Source organism: Phlebotomus argentipes, unplaced genomic scaffold (genome assembly GCF_947086385.1).
Source record: "Phlebotomus argentipes unplaced genomic scaffold, Phlebotomus argentipes genome assembly contig_5, whole genome shotgun sequence".
Lineage (NCBI taxonomy): Eukaryota > Metazoa > Arthropoda > Insecta > Diptera > Psychodidae > Phlebotomus > Phlebotomus argentipes.
The window spans coordinates 3,583,522-3,608,843 of NW_026776165.1; the positions used below are offsets into that span (position 1 = coordinate 3,583,522).

At 45.3% G+C, this 25,322-nt stretch overlaps 1 protein-coding gene and 1 pseudogene across 1 annotated transcript; both read left to right on the forward strand.

Moving 5' to 3' along the window:
- The first annotated feature begins 1,687 nt into the window (after positions 1 to 1,687).
- LOC132266105 (serine-enriched protein-like) lies at positions 1,688 to 5,990 on the forward strand (annotated as a pseudogene).
- Positions 5,991 to 14,595: 8,605 nt separating this feature from the next.
- On the forward strand, positions 14,596 to 24,091 carry LOC132266108 (serine-enriched protein-like). The gene is made up of 7 exons (XM_059766947.1): positions 14,596 to 14,790; positions 14,852 to 15,010; positions 15,985 to 16,434; positions 16,495 to 17,294; positions 17,353 to 17,984; positions 18,044 to 18,435; positions 23,996 to 24,091. The coding sequence occupies exons 1-7, from the start codon at positions 14,596 to 14,598 to the stop codon at positions 24,089 to 24,091; spliced, it is 2,724 nt and encodes a 907-aa protein (XP_059622930.1).
- Positions 24,092 to 25,322: the final 1,231 nt, after the last annotated feature.

Consider the following 25,322-nt stretch of genomic DNA (forward strand, 5'->3'; position numbering starts at 1 on the left):
AACATTCAACAGTAACCCGTTATGACAGCTATAATTTGCCATTGAAAGGCTTAATTTTTTGTACTCTGCTGCTTTGTTACCTTTGCACTCGGTGGGATTCGAACACACAACTGTAGCGTTAAGAATCAAACGTGTTGACCATTGGGCCACAGACACCCAAATTTTAATAAAAAAATAGGATGTGAATTGGAAAAGTGAATTTGAGTTTCCTTGTTTATGCTTCTGTGTCCTGCACAATTAATTATTCCTTAGCTTTTTAATCATATTTGTTGAAAGCAATGAAATATAAATGAATTCATTGAATCATCAAATGTGAAAAAAATCTAAAGGACTTTCATCATATGAATACGACGTAATTTCAATTAATCTCAATCTTAAAGTGTAATGAATAATTTTGGAGCGATAATGAACTGAAATTGGTGTAAAACAGTGAGATTATATCAGCCCGTCCTGATGCTGGGATGGGCTGACCTCTCTCGTCCTGCGCCGATGAGTGCTGCCTGACTGCTCTCTGTCCTGCTGTGCCCGTTCTGCGCGGTCCTTCCACGACGAACCGTGTGCTGCTGCTCTTTTCCCGCGCTTTAAATTTTGCCGTCATAAGTTGAGAGATTGCGTTACTCTTATAGTAAATAAGTGTTGAATAAAAATACACTTTGAGGGAATCGCGAGATTGGTTCTTGTTGAACGGCGAGGAGGAAGAAGCGCGAATCTTCCGGACCGAAGACTGAGAGAACTGAGGATATTTTCTGGGCAGATTGGCTGGAGGAGAGAGCCTGGAGTTCGCGAGTGAATTTAACTCATTGCTCTGCCATCTTTTAAAGGTGTGTACATCATATTCCTCATCATTGAGTGCATTTTCCACATTTCAGGGCCACTCAATCTCGCCTGGCAAGGAGGATATTTGCATTAGGGACACCATGGCAACAGCGCTTCCCACCGCCGTGCCGTACCATCCGTCGCTCTTCAGTAACGTATCCCCTTTGTCATGTCTTCCATCCCCAAATGCCACAGCCTCATTAGCCATTCAAGAGCAATTACGGCGTCTGCAGAATCAACTGTCGCATCGATTAGCCATTGAGAGCCGCACTTTTTGTCTTAAACATTCCGAGGAAAATGCATAATTCACGTAACCTTCAACTGCAGATGTTTCTGAGAAATGGCAGGAATTTCAAGGGGAAATTGCATGAAAAAGGACTCCATATGTTTTATGTAATGCAAGAGACGCAGAACAATTTCAATTTAGGATAGCAAGGAATTGATTTTGCAGTTTACTACAGCCGTAAAATGATTGTAGTTTGAGCATAGATTCTATTTTGCATTTTAAGCTATACGTGAATGTAATAATAATCAATATTTCAACTTTACTGCATCAGCTTTAAAGCTTACAAAATATCACACTGAAAACTTTTTCATAATTGCATTGCAACAGTTTGACTGGTTTTGCCCCGCTCAAAGGACACAAAAAGGGGAAAAGCGCTTCGCTTAATTGAGCAAAAAGTGATATTTCCGTTCACAAAACATCCCCTTTGGATGAATTGACGCTCGTGTAATTGCGTTGCAAGTCAGTAACTGGCATTAAGCGAATTATAAAGTTTTTCCGTGAGCGACGATTCAATGCAGAATCCTTGTGAATCGATGGTGTTGATGGAAATGTGGGAAAAATTCAAGCGCAAATTGACTTGCAGGCATGACGGCGGCCTCATTTCCCGAGGCTTTTCCCTCCACTTCCGCCGGCTATGGCGGCTGCTTCGACTCCGATCTGTCCATCTTCGAGAACAAGAGCGGCCTGGCGGAGGACATGAAGTTCCTGGCCTCCATGCCAGAGCTCTGCGACGTGACGTTCCTCGTGGGAGAGACGCGGGAGCCAGTCTGTGCTGTGAAGGTCAGACACTGCGCAGCTTCTCCCGATCTTGCATTAATGTCCGCTTTTCTTGGACTTGCAGGCTGTCCTGGCGGCGCGCTCGAGGGTCTTCCAGAAGCTCCTGTACCAGGCGCCGTCGCCGCAGAGGCGCAAGGAGCCGCCGCAGCGCGAGAACAAGCTCAGGCTCTTCCTCAAGCGCTCCTCGGAGCCGCTGCTGAACCTGCAGAACGCCGCCCAGCAGGTAGCTACGAGGGTGGAAGCGCGCTCTCGCCTCATCCTTGTCTTTTAATTTCTTTTGTGTCCCTTCTCGTGCCCCCTTCCGTGTAAAGAAGATCCTCTGTGTGATGGGTTTTCGGGATGATATGGCAATTGGTAAAAGGACGCGCTGGAAGTTCTCAAATTGAGCGGTCGAGCGGTGATTGCCGATAATTGGCGTGGGTGGAAACTGAGTGTCCTCAGAGTGTGTCCAATTCATGTGGTCACTTTACTCGCCGATGCACTGGCAATTACCGCAACTCAATTATGGCGAAGCATTTGATGCCCATGATGGCATTTGATTCGGCGTTTTGAAGGATTGTAAATAGGACGAAATCTGACGAAAAAATGGGTCTTTTTCCTGGTTTCCGTCTGTCGGTTCGTCTGTCGTAAATGGACTTGTAGCGCTTGAACGGTAAGAGATCTCGACACGCGGTTTCTATCGAAGGTCAAAATTCCCACTACCGCGTGCCAGGGCGGGCGCCCAGTCTCTCCTTCGTCAAGCTAAGGCCGCTTCGCGGCTGTAGGCTACACTAACAGGATGCGGCACATCGACGTTAGTATCATTATGTCGACAGTACCAGAGTATTCTCCACGGACGCTGGACAGAGCACTAAACGGCGCTTTAGGATCACCGGGATCACCAATGTCAGGGCGGCAGTAAGGATTCTTCGTCCTAGACGACATTCCACTCAAAAGGGCACTTGTGAGGTAGTGTTCTCGGACGCATTGACGGAGCGACTGGCGTTGCTAGACTCACCGAGTCTCGACACACTCAGAGTAAGGAGAATGTGGGGGTCTTTCCAGCCGTCTGTTCTGCTCTAAGGGGACTTGTCTGTTGGGGAGTACGCACCTGAGCAGGATTACGAGCAGATTCGACCGGAAAAGACGATTTACTTTTGCCTCTTAGTGAACTGCCTCTCAACTCATGGCAGTCAAATTTACACATTTTACCTTTATTTTGTGCTCCTGAAGTATGTGTTGAGATGGAAATTTGGACGAAGTTTCAAATCCACCTGCTGAACGTCGCGAACTTATACTGTTACACTATGAATCTTTTCTGACTTCTCAGGCTGTTCTGCCATCACTAACTCCACCCTTTTGAAACCCTCTCCAGCCAACCGGACATCAGCACCAGACACTGATCATTGAGGAATTCGAGCCGGACGTCTTCAGGCAGCTGATCGAGTACATTCACACCGGCGGCGTGACGCTGCAGCCGCGGACGCTGCTGGGCGTCATGAACGCCGCCGACTACTACGGCCTGGAGGAGCTGCGCAGAGCCTCCGCCGGATTCGTGCAGTACTGCATCAACGTGGACACGGTGTGCGCCTTGCTGGCCTCCGCTGAGCGCTACATCCAGTACAAGTGCACCAAGAACCTCGTGCAGAAGGTGCTGGAGTTCGTGGACGAGCACGGGAACGAGGTGCTAAAACAGGGCAGTGTCACCCTTCTGCCACAGCACGTGGTGCGACTGATTCTGGCCAGGGAGAAACTCAGAGCCGATGAATTCACCAAGTTCCAGGCGGCTCTCATGTGGAGCAAGAAGTACTGCGACAGCAGCCCGGTGAGTTGATCCACCCCTAAATGATGGCAAGCATTTGAGTTTTCAATCCCTCCTTTCCAGGCGAACCCTCTGAAGGAGATCCTGGGCAACTTCCTGGAGTACATCCAGTTCCACAAGATACCGGCGAATGTGCTGATGCGGGAAATCCACCCACTTGGCCTTGTGCCGTATTCGATTATCATGAACGCACTGGCCTTCCAAGCTGATCCCGCCAGTGTGGATCCGGGAAAGTTGTCGCCCAACTCCAGCCGAGTGCGACGAGCGAGACACGCAAAGGGGCGCTCCATGTCCGTGCAGAGCTCCCTCGATCCCTATGGCTCCAACACCACGCTCAGCTCAGCCAAGTCCCAGAGCTTCCGCACCAGGCGCAGTCCGTCTGAGCGCAAGAGCAGCTCCTCGGCCTTCGCGCCGACGTTCGGTCAGCTCAACCTGGCCATCGAGCGCGTGGGCAGCAAGAGGAGTCCCAGCGGAGTGTCGCCACACGACAGCAAGAGCCCCAGCAGCACGTCCCAGAAGAGCTCCATGTCCCTGTCGCGCCAAAACACCGTCCGGCAGTCGCACAGGCGAAAGAACAGCACGACGCCGTCGCTGAACTTGCAGGGCCGGCGGAGTCCCTGCGGAGCCGCGCCCGAGCAGCGCAGTCCGCAGGGGCGTCGCAGCCCCGTCTTCCTCAGCTACGAGCCGTCGCGCTCGGGACACAGAAGTCCCACGGACAGGAGGAGTCCCATGTCCTCCATTCACGTGCAGCAGCAGTCCGGACACCGGAGCCCCATCGACTACGAGCGACGGAGCCCGTTGTCCGGCGTGGCGCCTCCGCTGGACCGGCGGATGTCAGGAGGAGTTTCGCCGGATGAGAGGAGGTGAGTTGACTCTTGTTTCCACCGATCCGGGCGGATAATTGGCCTTGCTCGCTTTCAGAACTTCTCTGCAGCAATCCCTGATCCTCGGGCGACGCAGCCCCATTGGATTCTCGCAAGGCATGATGATCCCGCTCACGCCCAGCAGGAGTCCCACGGTGCCAATCCCACCCATTACGATCTCCAACCCTTCGGAGACCATCGCCATCATCCAGCGCCAGGTGGAGAGCAACGTCGAGTCCTCGGCGGACGAGAAGAGTCCGCCGGCGGCGGAGCGGAAGGAGAAGACCAGCGTCATGCGCGAGATCCTGGCGTTCGTGCGGAAGCCATCGAAGAAAGTCACCACGCGATCCAGCAGATTCGCCGCGGCCTTCTCGAGAGCCGAGTCGACATCAGGAAGTCCTCTGCTTCGCCAAAGCACCTTCTCTAGCGCCCCCACGGCGTCCAGCCGGGCGGCCAAGAGTGCTGTGACAAAGCAGATGTCGGAGGTGAGCTTAGAGCCGAAAATGTCGCAACGCTTCAAGAATCTCGCCTACACGACTAAGCTGTCTCTGAGACTGCGGCGCTCGGACACCAGCAAAGCCAAGGATGCCAAGAAGTCCAGCGGAGAAGAAGCCAGCGACGTGGAGAGTATCTCAGACACAAAGGCAGTGGAGAAACTGGGATCCAAACCATCGTTGAACAATGCAAACGGTAGAAAAATCTGCACTTTGGGTTCGATGTCTGGCTTAATGTTAATCCTTGTCTCGCAGGTGGATTGTCGTTTGAGCTGGAGAACGTGCACTTCGAGAAGGTGGGCGATTCCTACATCAAGCACGAGCAGATCCGCGAGGAGACCATCGAGGAGTCCAGTCCGGTGAAGTCCGTCTCGAGCGGCGAGCGCCGTCCGGAGACGCTGGAGCCGAACGTGATCGTGGTGAGCGGGAAGACGCCGCTGCAGGAGGAGACGGAGCGCATTGAGGAGCTTAAGCGGAGCCTCCTGAGCCTCCTGCCGCCGGCCAAGATGCTCAGAAGCCCGGCCGGTCGAGACGATGTGAATGGCGTGCGCAGGGATTCGGGGGCGGATAGTTTCGAAATTGTGGACACGGATCGCAATCGTGAGTCCAGCTTTGAGGATCGCTACTCCTCCATCGACACGAGTTTCGATATATCCAGGTGAGAGAGACTTCAATCCGCGATGCGCGCCCCAGCAGACACGATGCCAATTCCCTCTCTGCTCTCCAGGTACCACTCGACGAGTTACGAAGATCAGACGTCCAGCTTCGAAATGATGGAAGCCACTCCCGGTGACAAGAGATCACCTTTTGATCTCCGTAAATCGTCGATTGAGCTCGTGGATGTTGAAACGTTCCAGCAACGCTCAGGCGGCAGTAGCGACGGCCGGAAGTCCTCCCTGGAGACGCACTTTGACTACACGCTGCCCTACGGCATGGCGAAGCACTTCCATTAGCGCGCCCTGTCGCCGCGGCGCGCCTCCTCCGTGTCGCCCAAGCACACCTTCACGTTCCGCATCGTGCTCAAGAAGGTGGAGAGCAGTCCGGAAGATCTGTATACGACGTGACATGCCTTATATAATATAGGGGTAAGTGGGGCAGTTTCGTTCCTAATATGATGTTCCAACTGTAGGGTTGTTAAGACCAATTTACCTTTATATGTGAAGAAAGAGGTTAGAAGAGGTGTTTTGTGGGCCCTGGCCAGACTATCCGGCCAGAAGCGACCTTAATCTCCTATTTTTGGCTGGATTACCATGGCCGTGCACGGAGATGCGATGAGAAATGATACATCGAGTGAATTTTTACACTACACTGATTTTTATTCACTTGATACTTGTTACTATAGAATGCAAAACTGAATCTTGCTGATTGTCCTGCAATACTTCTTCCATAGATAGTAGTGCTATCACGGCACTGAAGGCATATGTTATGTTATGAAGAGCTCACTTAGAGATTGTAACATTGCTGTGCATTTGCTCGCCCGCTCGTCCTCAGCGTGTTGTTCGTAGCGAGATTTTTGTTAATGAGTGAAAATGTTGAGATCGCCTCCTGGGTGATGTGAAGTGGGAGCCTTTGCTGGATTATCCGGGGTCTTTGGGGTCCGCCTTGGCATTTCTCAGCTTCGGATCATCTTCTGTGCCACTTGGGGGCGTGTGCTGCCTCATCTTTGTACTACTATACTTCAGTGTCCCGCGCTGATTAATTAATTTACCTCATTGGTGGTCTGTTCGCCGCCTGCCCGCCTTGATTTTGCAGTTGAAGTTTATATAACATATAATAAGGCATTTTTGCGAAGGATTTTCCAATTCAACCTTGACTTCAACCCTAAATTTTAGTGCTTCGTCTAAATGAAAGACATTCTTCTCATGCTAATCAGTGGAACCGATAACCATTCGCCTCTTTTCGGCGGGAACATTTTTAGCGACATGGATTTAATGGATTTTTTAATTACATTAACGCCAATGCATGATATGACAAAGGGCGGAAATTAGTTTATCGCTATTTTATTATCATCACCGGAAAATATGCCAATAATTGAATTTCATAAATTGCATTATGATTATGTGGTGAAATGGACAAATTTTTTTATATGTTTAATGTCGTCCTCCCAAACTTCCCTCGGTTCTCCCTTTAATGGATTAAAAGGTTGCAAAACCACAGCGTAATTCAATTAAATGCGCGTATTTTTCGGGCCACCAAAAGTGCACGCACAGAATCCTGTTTGTTCATCAGTGCATTGGCAGCATTCAGTGCGGACGGACGCGTTGAAAGCTCCCTCCTGTGCTTGCAAACACTGTGAATTCTCCAAGGATTGTGTGCAGGGAAACTTGGCGCCCAGACGCATTTCACGATGGATCGTTTCTACTTCGTAAGTTTTTCATTCAACCCTGCTCCTTTTGTCGCTTCCCTGCCCGCCCGTGCCTCGCGCCGCTGTGTCTTAATCCTGAACTGAAGAAGAGTGCTTTCTCGAAACGCCCAGTGAATCGACTTGTCCCAGCGACGCTTCCTGCTCTCGCTTCCCGTCCTGCGGACGCGAAAAGGACGTGCATTCCCGTCTGACTTCTTGCCCAACGCAACCGCGCGCCTTCGACGGATTTCGCCGCCTCTCTTGATCTTGTGCGGTTGTTGAGACGTCTTTACTAGGACAAGATGTAGCCACAGCTTTGACTTGGTTTTACATATATGTACAATGCTTTTATATATCCATGCTGAGGTGAATTAGAAAAAGCGACGAGCGAATTTGAAAGCGACTTTTCAATGTTTTTCTCTCTTGCGCAAATTTTTTCATTCTTTGCGTTTTTTACATAATTATTGAATATCATGACTTTTTAACGGACATGGTTTCATTAAATATGTGAAATAACGTTAAGAAAATTCAACATATGAATACGACAAAATTTCAGAATTATTGTTCGAATTTCCAACCTCTTTCCGGAACGCCCAATAATTTCCAATCTTTGCATAATTTCGTGATGTGGCGGCTTTATATGCAGGATTTTGAAGTGTGTTGAAAGATTTCACTTTGGAATCCTGCACTGTAGAACTGACGCATGTACATATTTTGAAGAGCTCAAGTGTTTAAACGCAAAAGTGACCATTCACTGCTGGCGAGCGAGAGCCAAAAATGTGATGAACACACCTGATATTGAACGAGAATTAGTCACAATGAACTCTCCAGTGATTCCTCCGCCAGGAAATCCCAGAAATGGTCTCGTCCTCACCTTCAAATAGAGTGGCAGAGCGTGGATTAGTTCATCTCACGCCTCCCGCAGTCCTCCACCAGGACATATGTCCAGAAAAGTCTTCAGCTCACCTGAGAAGTACACAGAATTAGTTTATCTCTTCATCCGCGGACGAAGGACAAAAAATTCTGTGTCCGGCGCCGATTCTCTGCCCCAAAGTCCACTCCAATGCCCGGGAAGACGACGAGAAGACGGCTGAGGAATCTCCGCACTATTCCTCCTCTTGCCGCTCCAGAGAAACACTCGCGCTTCATTTAAGTACTTTATTCATACTTAACTACACTAAGTGATTGTAGTGATTAGGCCACGAATTCAAAAATGCAAAAGCCCTGGAAGCGTCGAGAAGGACAAGAAGTGAGTGGCGAGAACTGAGGCCATTCTGTCTGTCGAAAAAGCCACTCGCTGATTTCTAAATACGTCAATCTTTTTAACTAAGCTAAATCTTCTCAGAACGCTTTCGAAGTCGCACTGTGAAAGGCTTTTATTCTCTTCACTTCCAGCGTCGCCAACGCGGACCTAACATTTCACAATTTGACAAGAATTTGCTTATGTATATTGCAAAACCATATGAGGAGATTTTAAATTCCCGATTAAGGACTTTTCGCAGAAATTCAGACAAGGCTGAGGCTTGGTTTTACATATATAATGCATTTAATATCCACGCTGAAGTTCCACGAACGCTGGCTCGACTCAAAAGCGTTTACCGGCGGATTAGGAAGCAAAGAGCGGCAAAGAATGATGATTCTTCAGTCCAAAATACTGCAGAAACTTCTGAGTCATCTTCAACAAATCAACCGAATTATTACAATTATCACCCATATTACCGCCAAATCTAATGTGTGATATGCTATTTCAGCTATGATTCTAAACTGCTTTTCGCTTTTCTCCTTTAAAAAAAATTGCTAAAAATATTACTGCTACGACTGTTTGATGTTCAACATAAATGTTTACATACAAATATTAATCTACATTACTTGTAATGAATATATTTATTTCTCTTTCATAAGTACATGCTTTTGTCAGTGTAATTTGCATGAAGAACGAGGTTCAGAAATAGTTACAAAAATCATGTATCTTAACCTCTTCTGCACTACAAATAAAGTGAATTTGTGATGCTCATTTGACGATTTTAATGTCTTTTCAATTCAGCCAATTATAAACACGTCATTTTTGAGTTATGCTCTTAAAATTGTTAACGTGCGGAAGCATTTGCTGAGAGTTTCAGTTACATTTAAAATACAGCACAATTCGGGATGTGAATTAAAAAAGTGACGCCCAAGTTTGAAAGCGACTTTAATCAAATGTGACTTTAATAAGTTGTCAGTGAAATTGTGTTTCCTCGTCAATGTTTTTCTCTCTTGCGCAATAAATTTCATTCTTTGCGTTTTTGACATATTTGTTAAATGTAATGAAATTTAAATGAGTTCATTAACTTGTCAGATATGTCAAAAAACGTTAAGAGAATTCAACATATGAATACGAGGATATTTCAGCATTATTGTTCGAATTTCCAACCTTTTTCCGAAACGCCCAGTAATTCCAAATCTTCGCAAAATCGTGTGTCGCGTCGGCTACAAGTACAGGATTTTGAAGTGTGTTTGAAGATTTCATTTTAGAATCCTATACTTATAGTTGACACATGCACTTTCAGCAGCTCCAGATATTGGGCGTAATGTGTAATAAATGTAGTGATTGTATTAGAAAATGAAAATTAGAACTAGAGTTTTGACCATTTCAAATATTGTTCCTCAAAATTTAAAATTTTAGTTTAATCCGTGCCATAGGGATTGAGAAATTGGGATTATTCGAAATTATGGGTGGATTTGCTTATATGTTGCTTTTTTACTACGTGGGTCTATTCACGAAAGATTTTTTTGTCATTTACGATAATGTTTTACTATTTATACAGAACTATTAGATTTTTAACATGATTTAAAAAAAAGAAAGTATTTTTGAAATTAGTTTTGTCGTAGGAAAGATTACAATTTTTCTGTGACAATATATCTACTGGATTGCGCAATACTTTTTTGTGCCAATGACATTGCAAAGCAACATTTTTTTCTTCTTCCTTTTTTGCTCCAATTATAAGGTTCTAATCATAATTTTAGTCTTCAAATGGTTCTAAATATGGACACAATTCATTTGGATGCGCTTCTAGATTTTCCAAGAAAAGAAATACAATTTTTTCAGTCACAAATTGTGACAAGCAAACGCCACGGCAAGCTTCTGGGTGAGCTGAACGACGCGAAGAACTCGAAATGTAACCGACACAATTTGAATAAAAAATATCAAACCTCCGTAACTCGGGTTCGATGGCGTTTGCAAAAAAGTATAACCAAATTTTGAAATAGTCGCGAACTGAACTATTGAGGTATTGAAAAATTACTCTCAAAACAGAATGAAGTCAAAACAAAATTTTAGACTTTCAAAATTTTAGCGCCTCTAACGGTGGTCAGATGAACTTCCATTGTTCTTTTATATTTTTGCTACAGCTTTTATACGGGCCTAAAAATATTAAAATCGTATAAATAGAACCGATGTTAAAATACATACAAAATTAAAACTTTGAACACGTAAATGTGTGAACTCTGACTCCCCATAGCAAACCTCCAAGGATTTCAATCCCCATGAATGGGGTTCATTCAAAAGATCTCAATATTAACTTCAACATACTAAAATTTTAAGAAAATGTACTTTCTATTTTTTGAAATATTTGATTTCAAATTTTCGAAAATCGTTTTTTTTTTTTTTTAATTTAAGCGCCTCTAGCGGTGGTCCTATCAACTTATAATGTTTGAGTAAAAGATTGTATTTTACGAGACCTTTCTAATGAACTCAAAATCATTCCAATCGGTTAATTAGAGCGGAGCTATGGCCATTTAAATTTTCGAAATCAGGACTCTAAAATCTAGGAGCCGGAAGGACCTAGATCCTTAAATGGCGGTTCGTTGGAAAGGTCTTGAAGTCAGCTATAACATGCCAGAATTTGGGCCCAAACCAATTGCCGTAGGAGCTGAACAAATGAGCAGCATTTTTTTGGGGTGATCAAAATGGCAGACGGAGGGGTGGGTGGTATGATTTGACATCATCATTCTCTAGCAAGAGTAGAACTTTTGACCTTTGATAGAAACCGCGTGTCGAGATCTCTTATCGTTCAGGCGCTACAAGTCCATTTACGACAGACGAACCGACAGACGGAAACCAGGAAAAAGACTCCCATTTTGTTAGACTTCGTCATATTTGCTCTCGCTAACGTCACTTTAGTCCAAGTAGTGTAAACAACTCTGTTGAGAAGAGGAGATACAGTAAAATATCAGAGCAGTCTACATTCGATTTGCACGTGCCTTGTGACGTCACAGTGCCTTATTTCCTCGCCTCTCTACACACTGTGAGATTCACACTCTTTGATTTTACTCGATTTTCTGAGCGTTTGCCAATAAAGCCGGACTTCGTCCAGCTCAATGTGACCAATCCATTTTTTTTTACCAAAACGCGCGCTTCTGTGTTCGGCGGGAACATTTTTAGCGACATGGATTTAATGGATTTTTTAATTGCATTAACGCCAATGCATGATATGACAAAGGGCGGAAATTAGTTTATCGCTATTTTATTATCATCACCGGAAAATATGCCAATAATTGAATTTCATAAATTGCATTATGATTATGTGGTGAAATGGACAAATTTTTTTATATGTTTAATGTCGTCCTCCCAAACTTCCCTCGGTTCTCCCTTTAATGGATTAAAAGGTTGCAAAACCACAGCGTAATTCAATTAAATGCGCGTATTTTTCGGGCCACCAAAAGTGCACGCACAGAATCCTGTTTGTTCATCAGTGCATTGGCAGCATTCAGTGCGGACGGACGCGTTGAAAGCTCCCTCCTGTGCTTGCAAACACTGTGAATTCTCCAAGGATTGTGTGCAGGGAAACTTGGCGCCCAGACGCATTTCACGATGGATCGTTTCTACTTCGTAAGTTTTTCATTCAACCCTGCTCCTTTTGTCGCTTCCCTGCCCGCCCGTGCCTCGCGCCGCTGTGTCTTAATCCTGAACTGAAGAAGAGTGCTTTCTCGAAACGCCCAGTGAATCGACTTGTCCCAGCGACGCTTCCTGCTCTCGCTTCCCGTCCTGCGGACGCGAAAAGGACGTGCATTCCCGTCTGACTTCTTGCCCAACGCAACCGCGCGCCTTCGACGGATTTCGCCGCCTCTCTTGATCTTGTGCGGTTGTTGAGACGTCTTTACTAGGACAAGATGTAGCCACAGCTTTGACTTGGTTTTACATATATGTACAATGCTTTTATATATCCATGCTGAGGTGAATTAGAAAAAGCGACGAGCGAATTTGAAAGCGACTTTTCAATGTTTTTCTCTCTTGCGCAAATTTTTTCATTCTTTGCGTTTTTTACATAATTATTGAATATCATGACTTTTTAACGGACATGGTTTCATTAAATATGTGAAATAACGTTAAGAAAATTCAACATATGAATACGACGAAATTTCAGAATTATTGTTCGAATTTCCAACCTCTTTCCGGAACGCCCAATAATTTCCAATCTTTGCATAATTTCGTGATGTGGCGGCTTTATATGCAGGATTTTGAAGTGTGTTGAAAGATTTCACTTTGGAATCCTGCACTGTAGAACTGACGCATGTACATATTTTGAAGAGCTCAAGTGTTTAAACGCAAAAGTGACCATTCACTGCTGGCGAGCGAGAGCCAAAAATGTGATGAACACACCTGATATTGAACGAGAATTAGTCACAATGAACTAGATATAATTTTAATAAATATAGGATGTGAATTGGAAAAGTGAATTTGAGTTTCCTTGTTTATGCTTCTGTGTCCTGCACAATTAATTATTCCTTAGCTTTTTAATCATATTTGTTGAAAGCAATGAAATATAAATGAATTCATTGAATCATCAAATGTGAAAAAAATCTAAAGGACTTTCATCATATGAATACGACGTAATTTCAATTAATCTCAATCTTAAAGTGTAATGAATAATTTTGGAGCGATAATGAACTGAAATTGGTGTAAAACAGTGAGATTATATCAGCCCGTCCTGATGCTGGGATGGGCTGACCTCTCTCGTCCTGCGCCGATGAGTGCTGCCTGACTGCTCTCTGTCCTGCTGTGCCCGTTCTGCGCGGTCCTTCCACGACGAACCGTGTGCTGCTGCTCTTTTCCCGCGCTTTAAATTTTGCCGTCATAAGTTGAGAGATTGCGTTACTCTTATAGTAAATAAGTGTTGAATAAAAATACACTTTGAGGGAATCGCGAGATTGGTTCTTGTTGAACGGCGAGGAGGAAGAAGCGCGAATCTTCCGGACCGAAGACTGAGAGAACTGAGGATATTTTCTGGGCAGATTGGCTGGAGGAGAGAGCCTGGAGTTCGCGAGTGAATTTAACTCATTGCTCTGCCATCTTTTAAAGGTGTGTACATCATATTCCTCATCATTGAGTGCATTTTCCACATTTCAGGGCCACTCAATCTCGCCTGGCAAGGAGGATATTTGCATTAGGGACACCATGGCAACAGCGCTTCCCACCGCCGTGCCGTACCATCCGTCGCTCTTCAGTAACGTATCCCCTTTGTCATGTCTTCCATCCCCAAATGCCACAGCCTCATTAGCCATTCAAGAGCAATTACGGCGACTGCAGAATCAACTGTCGCATCGATTAGCCATTGAGAGCCGCGCTTTGTGCGCGCTTTTTGTCTTAAACATTCCGAGGAAAATGCAAAATTCACGTAACCTTCAACTGCAGATGTTTCTGAGAAATGGCAGGAATTTCAAGGGGAAATTGCATGAAAAAGGACTCCATATGTTTTATGTAATGCAAGAGACGCAGAACAATTTCAATTTAGAATAGCAAGGAGTTGATTTTGCAGTTTACTATAAACGTAAAATGATTGTAGTTTGAGCATTGATTCTATTTTGCATTTTAAGCTATACGTGAATGTAATAATAATCAATATTTCAACTTTACTGCATCAGCTTTAAAGCTTACAAAATATCACACTGAAAACTTTTTCATAATTGCATTGCAACAGTTTGACTGGTTTTGCCCCGCTCAAAGGACACAAAAAGGGGAAAAGCGCTTCGCTTAATTGAGCAAAAAGTGATATTTCCGTTCACAAAACATCCCCTTTGGATGAATTGACGCTCGTGTAATTGCGTTGCAAGTCAGTAACTGGCATTAAGCGAATTATAAAGTTTTTCCGTGAGCGACGATTCAATGCAGAATCCTTGTGAATCGATGGTGTTGATGGAAATGTGGGAAAAATTCAAGCGCAAATTGACTTGCAGGCATGACGGCGGCCTCATTTCCCGAGGCTTTTCCCTCCACTTCCGCCGGCTATGGCGGCTGCTTCGACTCCGATCTGTCCATCTTCGAGAACAAGAGCGGCCTGGCGGAGGACATGAAGTTCCTGGCCTCCATGCCAGAGCTCTGCGACGTGACGTTCCTCGTGGGAGAGACGCGGGAGCCAGTCTGTGCTGTGAAGGTCAGACACTGCGAAGCTTCTCCCGATCTTGCATTAATGCCCGCTTTTCTTGGACTTGCAGGCTGTCCTGGCGGCGCGCTCGAGGGTCTTCCAGAAGCTCCTGTACCAGGCGCCGTCGCCGCAGAGGCGCAAGGAGCCGCCGCAGCGCGAGAACAAGCTCAGGCTCTTCCTCAAGCGCTCCTCGGAGCCGCTGCTGAACCTGCAGAACGCCGCCCAGCAGGTAGCTACGAGGGTGGAAGCGCGCTCTCGCCTCATCCTTGTCTTTTAATTTCTTTTGTGTCCCTTCTCGTGCCCCCTTCCGTGTAAAGAAGATCCTCTGTGTGATGGGTTTTCGGGATGATATGGCAATTGGTAAAAGGACGCGCTGGAAGTTCTCAAATTGAGCGGTCGAGCGGTGATTGCCGATAATTGGCGTGGGTGGAAACTGAGTGTCCTCAGAGTGTGTCCAATTCATGTGGTCACTTTACTCGCCGATGCACTGGCAATTACCGCAACTCAATTATGGCGAAGCATTTGATGCCCATGATGGCATTTGATTCGGCGTTTTGAAGGATTGTAAATAGGACGAAATCTGACGAAAAAATGGGTCTTTTTCCTGGTTTCCGTCTGTCGGTTCGTCTGTCGTAAATGGACTTGTAGCGCTTGAACGGTAAGAGATCTCGACACGCGGTTTCTATCGAAGGTCAAAATTCCCACTACCGCGTGCCAGGGCGGGCGCCCAGTCTCTCCTTCGTCAAGCTAAGGCCGCTTCGCGGCTGTAGGCTACACTAACAGGATGCGGCACATCGACGTCAGTATCATTATGTCGACAGTACCAGAGTATTCTCCACGGACGCTGGACAGAGCACTAAACGGCGCTTTAGGATCACCGGGATCACCAATGTCAGGGCGGCAGTAAGGATTCCTCGTCCTAGACGACGTTCCACTCAAAAGGGCACTTGTGAGGTAGTGTTCTCGGACGCATTGACGGAGCGACTGGCGTTGCTAGACTCACCGAGTCTCGACACACTCAGAGTAAGGAGAATGTGGGGGTCTTTCCAGCCGTCTGTTCTGCTCTAAGGGGACTTGTCTTTGGACGAAGTTTAAAATCCACCCGCTGAACGTCGCGAACTTATACTGTTACACTATGAATCTTTTCTGACTTCCCAGGCTGTTCTGCCATCACTAACTCCACCCTTTTGAAACCCTCTCCAGCCAACCGGACATCAGCACCAGACGCTGATCATTGAGGAATTCGAGCCGGACGTCTTCAGGCAGTTGATCGAGTACATTCACACCGGCGGCGTGACGCTGCAGCCGCGGACGCTGCTGGGCGTCATGAACGCCGCCGACTACTACGGCCTGGAGGAGCTGCGCAGAGCCTCCGCCGGATTCGTGCAGTACTGCATCAACGTGGACACGGTGTGCGCCTTGCTGGCCTCCGCTGAGCGCTACATCCAGTACAAGTGCACCAAGAACCTCGTGCAGAAGGTGCTGGAGTTCGTGGACGAGCACGGGAACGAGGTGCTAAAACAGGGCAGTGTCACCCTTCTGCCACAGCACGTGGTGCGGCTGATTCTGGCCAGGGAGAAACTCAGAGCCGATGAATTCACCAAGTTCCAGGCGGCTCTCATGTGGAGCAAGAAGTACTGCGACAGCAGCCCGGTGAGTTGATCCACCCCTAAATGATGGCAAGCATTTGAGTTTTCAATTCCTCCTTTCCAGGCGAACCCTCTGAAGGAGATCCTGGGCAACTTCCTGGAGTACATCCAGTTCCACAAGATACCGGCGAATGTGCTGATGCGGGAAATCCACCCACTTGGCCTTGTGCCGTATTCGATTATCATGAACGCACTGGCCTTCCAAGCTGATCCCGCCAGTGTGGATCCGGGAAAGTTGTCGCCCAACTCCAGCCGAGTGCGACGAGCGAGACACGCAAAGGGGCGCTCCATGTCCGTGCAGAGCTCCCTCGATCCCTATGGCTCCAACACCACGCTCAGCTCAGCCAAATCCCAGAGCTTCCGCACCAGGCGCAGTCCATCTGAGCGCAAGAGCAGCTCCTCGGCCATCGCGCCGACGTCCGGTCAGCTCAACCTGGCCATCGAGCGCGTGGGCAGCAAGAGGAGTCCCAGCGGAGTGTCGCCACACGACAGCAAGAGCCCCAGCAGCACGTCCCAGAAGAGCCCCATGTCCCTGTCGCGCCAGAACACCGTCCGGCAGTCGCACAGGCGAAAGAACAGCACGACGCCGTCGCTGAACTTGCAGGGCCGGCGGAGTCCCAGCGGAGCCGCGCCCGAGCAGCGCAGTCCGCAGGGGCGTCGCAGCCCCGTCTTCCTCAGCTACGAGCCGTCGCGCTCGGGACACAGAAGTCCCACGGACCGGAGGAGTCCCACGTCCTTCATTCACGTGCAGCAGCAGTCCGGACACCGGAGCCCCATCGACTACGAGCGACGGAGCCCGTTGTCCGGCGTGGCGCCTCCGCTGGACCGGCGGATGTCAGGAGGAGTTTCGCCGGATGAGAGGAGGTGAGTTGACTGTTGTTTCCACCGATCCGGGCGGATAATTGGCCTTGCTCGCTTTCAGAACTTCTCTGCAGCAATCCCTGATCCTCGGGCGACGCAGCCCCATTGGATTCTCGCAAGGCATGATGATCCCGCTCACGCCCAGCCGGAGTCCCACGGTGCCAATCCCACCCATTACGATCTCCAACCCTTCGGAGACCATCGCCATCATCCAGCGCCAGGTGGAGAGCAACGTCGAGTCCTCGGCGGTCGAGAAGAGTCCGCCGGCGGCGGAGCGGAAGGAGAAGACCAGCGTCATGCGCGAGATCCTGGCGTTCGTGCGGAAGCCATCGAAGAAAGTCACCACGCGATCCAGCAGATTCGCCGCGGCCTTCTCGAGAGCCGAGTCGACATCAGGAAGTCCTCTGCTTCGCCAAAGCACCTTCTCTAGCGCCCCCACGGCGTCCAGCCGGGCGGCCAAGAGTGCTGTGACAAAGCAGATGTCGGAGGTGAGCTTAGAGCCGAAAATATCGCAACGCTTCAAGAATCTCGCCTACACGACTAAGCTGTCTCTGAGACTGCGGCGCTCGGACACCAGCAAAGCCAAGGATGCCAAGAAGTCCAGCGGAGAAGAAGCCAGCGACGTGGAGAGTATCTCAGACACAAAGGCAGTGGAGAAACTGGGATCCAAACCATCGTTGAACAATGCAAACGGTAGGAAAATCTGCACTTTGGGTTCGATGTCTGGCTTAATGTTAATCCTTGTCTCGCAGGTGGATTGTCGTTTGAGCTGGAGAACGTGCACTTCGAGAAGGTGGGCGATTCCTACATCAAGCACGAGCAGATCCGCGAGGAGACCATCGAGGAGTCCAGTCCGGTGAAGTCCGTCTCGAGCGGCGAGCGCCGTCCGGAGACGCTGGAGCCGAACGTGATCGTGGTGAGCGGGAAGACGCCGCTGCAGGAGGAGACGGAGCGCATTGAGGAGCTGAAGCGGAGGCTCTTGAGCCTCCTGCCGCCGGCCAAGATGCTCAGAAGCCCGGCCGGCCGAGACGATGCGAATGGCGTGCGCAGGGATTCGGGGGCGGATAGTTTCGAAATTGTGGACACGGATCGCAATCGTGAGTCCAGCTTTGAGGATCGCTACTCCTCCATCGACACGAATTTCGTTATTTCCAGGTGTGCATGGATCAGCGCTGCACTGCCATCTTTAAGCCCAGGCTGCTGCGCTCCTCATCGCCCTATCTCATCTACTCCAGCGGAAGCGAGTTCGAGTCGTCATCACCGCGGCTCGCCTCCTCCGTGTCGCGGCTTTCTTTCGGCAAATCTGTTATGCATTTTGATAGCATTTGTATCATATGATATATATGTGTTGTCTAGGTCCGGACGTCTCTAAAAATAGGTCATAACTTTTAGGTTCTTTCGGTTCTTTTTGTACGATCTTAAAAAGTTCAGGCTCGTTGGAAAGCTCATGCGAAACGTTCGAATTTTATGAGTTGGATATCATATTGCAGACGAAAATTTCCATGCTTTCTTTTCTTTTGACCAAATCGAGTTGGCAACGGACAAAACTATAGTAAATCCCAGCTAGATACATGAAGTACACGCAAAACGTGTGCTTATCTACATTTTTTATTATATTTACAATATGTCATTGTTGTGAAGCATTTTCTATGAGGGATCTATTAAGTGTAGAACTAATAAGAACAGATACTACACTTTGATCTTTGGCCGAAAAGCGATGTGAAGCATTTTCTGTAGCATAAAATTTTGTATTGTCAGCACTGTAAAGACATCCTTTTGGGACAAAACATACGTTTCTGTTCAACAGGAGTCATTTATACCAACATGCAATTTATTGATTTTCAATCGCATTAACGGTGATGCATGATATGACAAAGGGTGAAATTTACCCTATCGCTAATTTATTTTTATCCCCACCGGAAAATATACCAATAATTGAGTTTAATAATTTAATTATGATGCCATATTCGTCCGTGAAGTGAACTTTCTGTCGGGATCGTTTAATGTTTGCGTTTAAAAATTTTCCCCATTCTACCTTTTTACGGATTAAAAGGATCCAAAAATAGAATGAGATTCAATTAAATTTTCCCCATTTTTGAGCCTACAAAAGCGCACGCACAGAATCCTGTTTGTTCATCAGTGCATTGGCGACATTCAGCGCGGACGGACGCGTCGAAAGCTCCTTCCTGTGCTTGCAAACACTGTGAATTCTCCAAGGATTGTGTGCAGGAAAAATTTAACGCGAAAGCACATCGTGAAATGAGTAATCAACATAGAGTGAGTTTCCTACTGAATCTGTATTTCTTTGGGTGTTGATTTGTTCTTCTTCATCTCCATCACTGAAATCAGTGTGATTTTTTTTTTTGAATTGTGACCTTGTTTTTAATAACTATTGATTGCTCTCAAGTGCAAACAACTTAAATAATGATTAATCTTAGGATTATCGTGTTTTCGTGAGATCTTGAAGTTTTGCGATGATTTTTCAAGGAACTCTTAGGATACTGTATTCCACTATTGCATTCCTAAAATTTCTGGCATATACAAGGGCACATATCATGGCACGGATAAAAACCGTAAAAGCTGAAGTGTTTTATTATATTGGTGGCCACTGTATGTGAACTTTTGAATACTCCCCGCACTCTTGAAATCTTCCTGTCCATCGGTTGTGCGCTATAAATAGCTATGATGAACGGAAATTATTCCATACTGTTCATGCAGTTTCACTTTTCTCCCTTTTAATAGGGGTTAATTGGCACAATATTAATTGAATTAAATTTCCACCATATCGTGTATCGTGAGCCTTTGTACACAAAAAATCCTTAATTTCATTATCAGTGCTTTTTCACCGTTCAATGCGGAAGAATTTACTCGTAAATCCTCGTTTGAATTTTTATTTGCATTTTGTTAGAGTTAAGTATATAGTATGCTTCCTACTTATGTACCTCCAGTCACACATATCTGAAGATGAGATTTTCTTCCATTGTCATTTAATCGTTCCGTTCTCTTAGAAAATATCACCCAAGGAGTTGTCTTCTTTGTCGAGTCTAACAAGAAAATGATTTAGATGTTTTGGCACCCTTATAAATTGGCAAATTAACGACTTAGACAGGAGGAATCTGCGCGCTGTTACAACTGGAAGACAAAATTGTCCCTGATTGTAATACAGATGATCTTCTTATTTTTAATTATATCCCACAAATTCACTTGGTTTTTTAAATGACCGGAAGTTGATTTACTCTCCACGAGTCACATTTCATTTTCCTTCAAACTAATATGTACAAACGAATGTTCGTAGATTCGTAGCTTTTTCATGAGTATGACCGCTTATCCATCGCAGGACCGACTAAGCCACATTGAGCCTCTTTATGCCGTGTCGGATTTAATATAAATGCAGCATTTATGTTTAGTCTAGTCCGACATGGACTTAAAAGTCGGCTCAAACTGCGCGGTTGCGCATGCGTGTGCGCTGTCAAATTCTCACACACATCCTCACTGAACGTCATTCGCAACTGCGCGTCGCGTTGCGACATGATTCGATTTCTGTTTAAGCGCGTGTGTCCCGGTATCAACGCCATGGACTAAATAAAACCGAATATTGTTAAATGCTACATTAATGATAAATGCAGCATTTAACTTGGCCCGGCATAAAGAGGCTCAATGAGCATATACATACATACTTGGTGTCTCATGGAAATCTAAATGTGTTTTGAGCGTATTTACCGAGAGTCACTTTTCATGGATATATTTAATACTATCATTTTGTGGACTTCTAGGAATTCCCATACAAAGTAATATTCTGAATAATACAAACTACTTTATAGATTTATAAAATGTAAACTCTACATGATATCAATGAAAATGATCAAAGAAGTATCCAATGTTGCGTGAGTGTTTGAATGAATTTGTTTCAACTTATTTTGACACAGAATTTCTCTCGCTTACAGATACACAATCGAGCACCTAAGATGTCAATCGCTGATATAAAATTACTCTTCACAATTACAATGCCGCACTATGACATTTTAACTTCTTACCACAGAACTCATTTTGTGAACGATTTGAAAGCTTCGCTTTGGAAGCACTTTCATACTCAGTTTAATCGTTTGGCAGAAGTTGAGAGATCTCTGACTTATCTCAGACTGGTGTATCACCGACTTATGAGAAAAATAAAGAAGGACTCTCTTAGAAATGCCAATGAAAATACTTTAGAATAAAAATTAACATATAAAAAAAAACATGTGAGAAATATTTCATTGTAGGTATTTACGTATTTATCTATGCATTTTAAGTAAATTTTGAGTATATTATTAGTAATTCAATAAATAAAGTTATATCGATAAACTCGATCAAATCATACAATTAACTCAATGGAATTTAAGTTATTGACAAAAATGTTTACCGTAAGCTTTCTGTACGTCTACGTTAATATATGTATTAATATATATTTGTGTGGTCGTGAAATTGTCAAATATTTCAAAACCATCTAAGAACCCAGCAAGCCAAATTAGGTAAAAAAAACAGTGAATTCAGTTAAAAAGTGCTAAGATTACTGAGCTAAAATTTGAGCAGTACTTGTAAGAAAAGTACTCAGCTGAAGTATTAAAATGGAACCGATAAAGCGATCGCAGCGAACGATGGAGGAAACTCAATAGTGTAAAAATACATCACTTTACAGCACATTTTTAAGCTAATTTTACTGCTTTGGCCAGCTAATTTTTCATTAATGTTTTTTAGCAATTTTCAAAATTCTCCGAATTGTTCTGCTGGTTTTTTGCTAAATATTGTGTGCAGTTTTGAGCTTTTTTTTATGATAAAAATTAAGCAAGAAATCAGGAACTTCCATGGACTTCCGTTCATCCGGTTTCCCGTATCATATAAAAATATGTTTGTGGCCTAAGAGGCAAGAGAGCATGCAAATCTCTCACTTTTGAAGGGATTTGCATGGCGCTATTTATACAATACACTTGAATGGTTGTATTCACGAAGTATATTATTGAAATGGTATGGTTTTTGCATGGTTTTATATGATGCGACATCTATGTATTTAAGTGTGCATCAATACTTTGACTGGTCACCGCTACGTTTGCTAGTGCAGCAACCGAATGGTTAAAATTTGATCGGATAATAGCACAAAAATCAACTATTTCAAGCTCAACATTTGAGACTTAGCATTTTGCGTTTGCTGGGAAATAAAATAAATAAATAAAAATAAATATTGTAATGGTTGTAATAATGAAAAATATCTTGTTTATTCACTTGCAACACTTTTAACTGAAAGTTCTTTTAAAAGTAAGTTGGGAATGTATTCTTTATACAACAAAAAAGGAAGGAAAATTTTTGCTTCTATTTAGCGCTTCAATAGTCGTTTAGTATTCCGATATTTTGGATTAAATATATTGTCTTCGTGTTAAATGACGCTTTAAATCGTAGTTTTGTGTAATCGCTGAGAAGAAGAACAGCAATTATATAAAATTACGCCAATAAACGTCTTTCCATGCAGCAAAATCGACAATATATAAATATCTCGGGTTTATATCTATGCACCAGCGATAATATACGCAATTTCGAAAATCTTCACCTGTGTTGTCCGAGGAAATCGATGAAAAATGTGAAAATGGTGTATGTTAGTTATAAGTATAATAATCTGAGATGTTTAAATATAGATTGCATTTCGGGTTTTTATACTTTAACTAAAATATACACTTTCAGCAATTCCAGCAAAAGTGCGAATCAATGGTGTGAAACTCATAAAACTGTCTTTCATGCTGATGAAGCAAACCTTATAGGAAAATGGTTAATAATATTTAGTATTCATCTATCTACAAAAAATGTAAAACCATGAATTAAGTCAATTACATACAAAATATATTTAAATAAATAAAAAAAAGATTAGCCATCTCATTTCTTCTTCTGATCTGAAAATTAATGTCCCTTCATTTTCTGGCAAATTTGCAAATTAGCAAGAAAGCTTACAGTCATAATAAAGATTTCTGGTAAAACAAGAGTAAAATCTGTGTTTTTATTCCATCACATATACCCAGTTAGCCAAAATAAGCCCCGAGGACGTCCTCATAAGCCGTTCGGCGCCCTCTTGACGTTGTCAGATTCGCCTAAAACACGTCGAACGACTTTTCGTGCGATTTGCGGCGACTATCTGAGGGCTTCGACGAAATTTGCCCAAAGTTGTCTCGCTATCGTGGGCACACGACCAGTGGCGGTGGCGCTGATGTCAAAAAGTATTCGACACGATCGCTCGCTGGTGCGAATATTTAATTGCATATTAAGAGCATTTGCTAACTCAATTCGGCGTCTCATCTTTTCATCTCGAGCACAAATTTCAGCCATCTCGAGAATACAGCGTGGGCAATAATTATAGTTCCAGCATTTGAGCACTTCTTCCGCGGTCTTTCTCTTCTTCTATGAGCCCAAACCACTCCATCCCCCGGGCAACCCCCAATGAAATGGGGAAAAAAGTTCTTCGGACACTTCTAGGAAACCCGAGGACCCTAGATCCTGGGACGGGAAGCGCCCCGGAGGGAGCGCCCCACCGTGGAACGAGACCCAGTCCACAAATTTCTAAATCCTGAGCAAGCCCTCAAGTGGACGTCTCGAGGGCGAACTCAGAAAGCCCCCAAAGTTGAAGTCGCGACTTGTTGCTTGGGTATATACAATAAGACAATGTTGTGAGGTATTTTCCAATTCAGCCTCTTGACTTTGTGGCGACCGCAGCGCCGGTGTGCGATGCGAGGAGTAGAGGACGCGAGGATAAGCAGAAGGAGCTGGAGAGCGAGTGTGAATGAGCGGACGAAATATCGGGAATTAAGTCTTATAAGAAGTTATTCGTGAGTGTTTAATTGGCTGATTGCTACAGATTTCAACCCTAAATTTCGGAGCTTCGCCCAATTAAAAGACATCCTTTTGTTGCCAATCAGTGGGAGCGAAAATGCATGCGCCTCTTTTCGGCGGAAATATATTTTTGCAATCATGTCATACGTTCATGACGAGTGTCGTGACGAGGGATTGCAATCTCCATTAGCCAATGGCAGTTGTGGAGGAATGCGAGTGCGCAGAACCTGGACAGCGCCTGCGTGAAGCATGAGGAATCACTTCCACGACTGTTGATAGGCCAGATTTCCTTTGGCAGGGACGTCGCGTTGTTCCTCCCACGGAAAGGGACAAGCAATTACGAAATAACTCACAATTGCGAGTGCGCAGAACCTGGACAGCGCCTGCGTGAAGCATGAGGAATCACTTCCACGACTGTTGATTGGCCAGATTTCCTTTGGCAGGGACGTCGAATAAAGGGACAAGCAATTACGAAATAACTCACAATTGCGTCGACTCGAGCGAAATACAGCGTGGGCAATAATTATAGTTCCAGCATAGGTTTCCAGGGTGTAGGTAGTCTGGGGCAAAAACAGAAAATATCAAATATGGCGTTTGATAGCCTATCTATAGCCAAAACAAAACCCCCAATATGAGGCCCCTCCGCCGGATCCTAGGGATTCTAGGGAACTATATCACTTTCTGGGTTGAAACTTGACCTTGTATGTATAAGAATTGAAACTGAACCATTTGTTAAAGATGAAACAAAACCAAGATAAACTCACTCAGTGTACATGTATTTCATTTGCCAAAGAATCTCTCCTTTCACATTGAATGCACCTCTGCAAGTGACGCTTCTTTTCCCGCCGAACCACGCGCTCACCAGCTGGCGCTCCGTTCGCTGTCAGTGTTGCCACTCGCCACCCTTTAAATATTCATGCGTGGAGTCGTCTAAACGGCGACTTCCGGTAACACCACTATTGGCTAAGCGTTGAACGTCTTTTTGGCAGCCCTTCACCCTCACGGTCTATGTGCTCACGTAATTCAATAACGAGCGTTCAGGGTGTGTTGTGAATGTATTCCCGAAAAGATGAATGGACTGAATAAACTAGAGGATTTCGATGTATACTAATGAAATTATCACACCCCCAAAAGTGGGCAATAACGGAGGGGTAGCATGAAAATGCGGAATTAATCTGTTAATCG

Excerpts from the sequence above, each read along its gene's own strand:
- LOC132266108 (XM_059766947.1), top strand. The coding sequence starts at position 14,596 with ATGACGGCGGCCTCATTTCCCGAGGCTTTTCCCTCCACTTCCGCCGGC. Across the intron at positions 14,791-14,851 it reads AGCCAGTCTGTGCTGTGAAG|GCTGTCCTGGCGGCGCGCTC; the intron begins GTCAGACACTGC and ends TTGGACTTGCAG. Across the intron at positions 18,436-23,995 it reads CCTCCATCGACACGAATTTC|CCTCTTGACTTTGTGGCGAC; the intron begins GTTATTTCCAGG and ends TTTCCAATTCAG.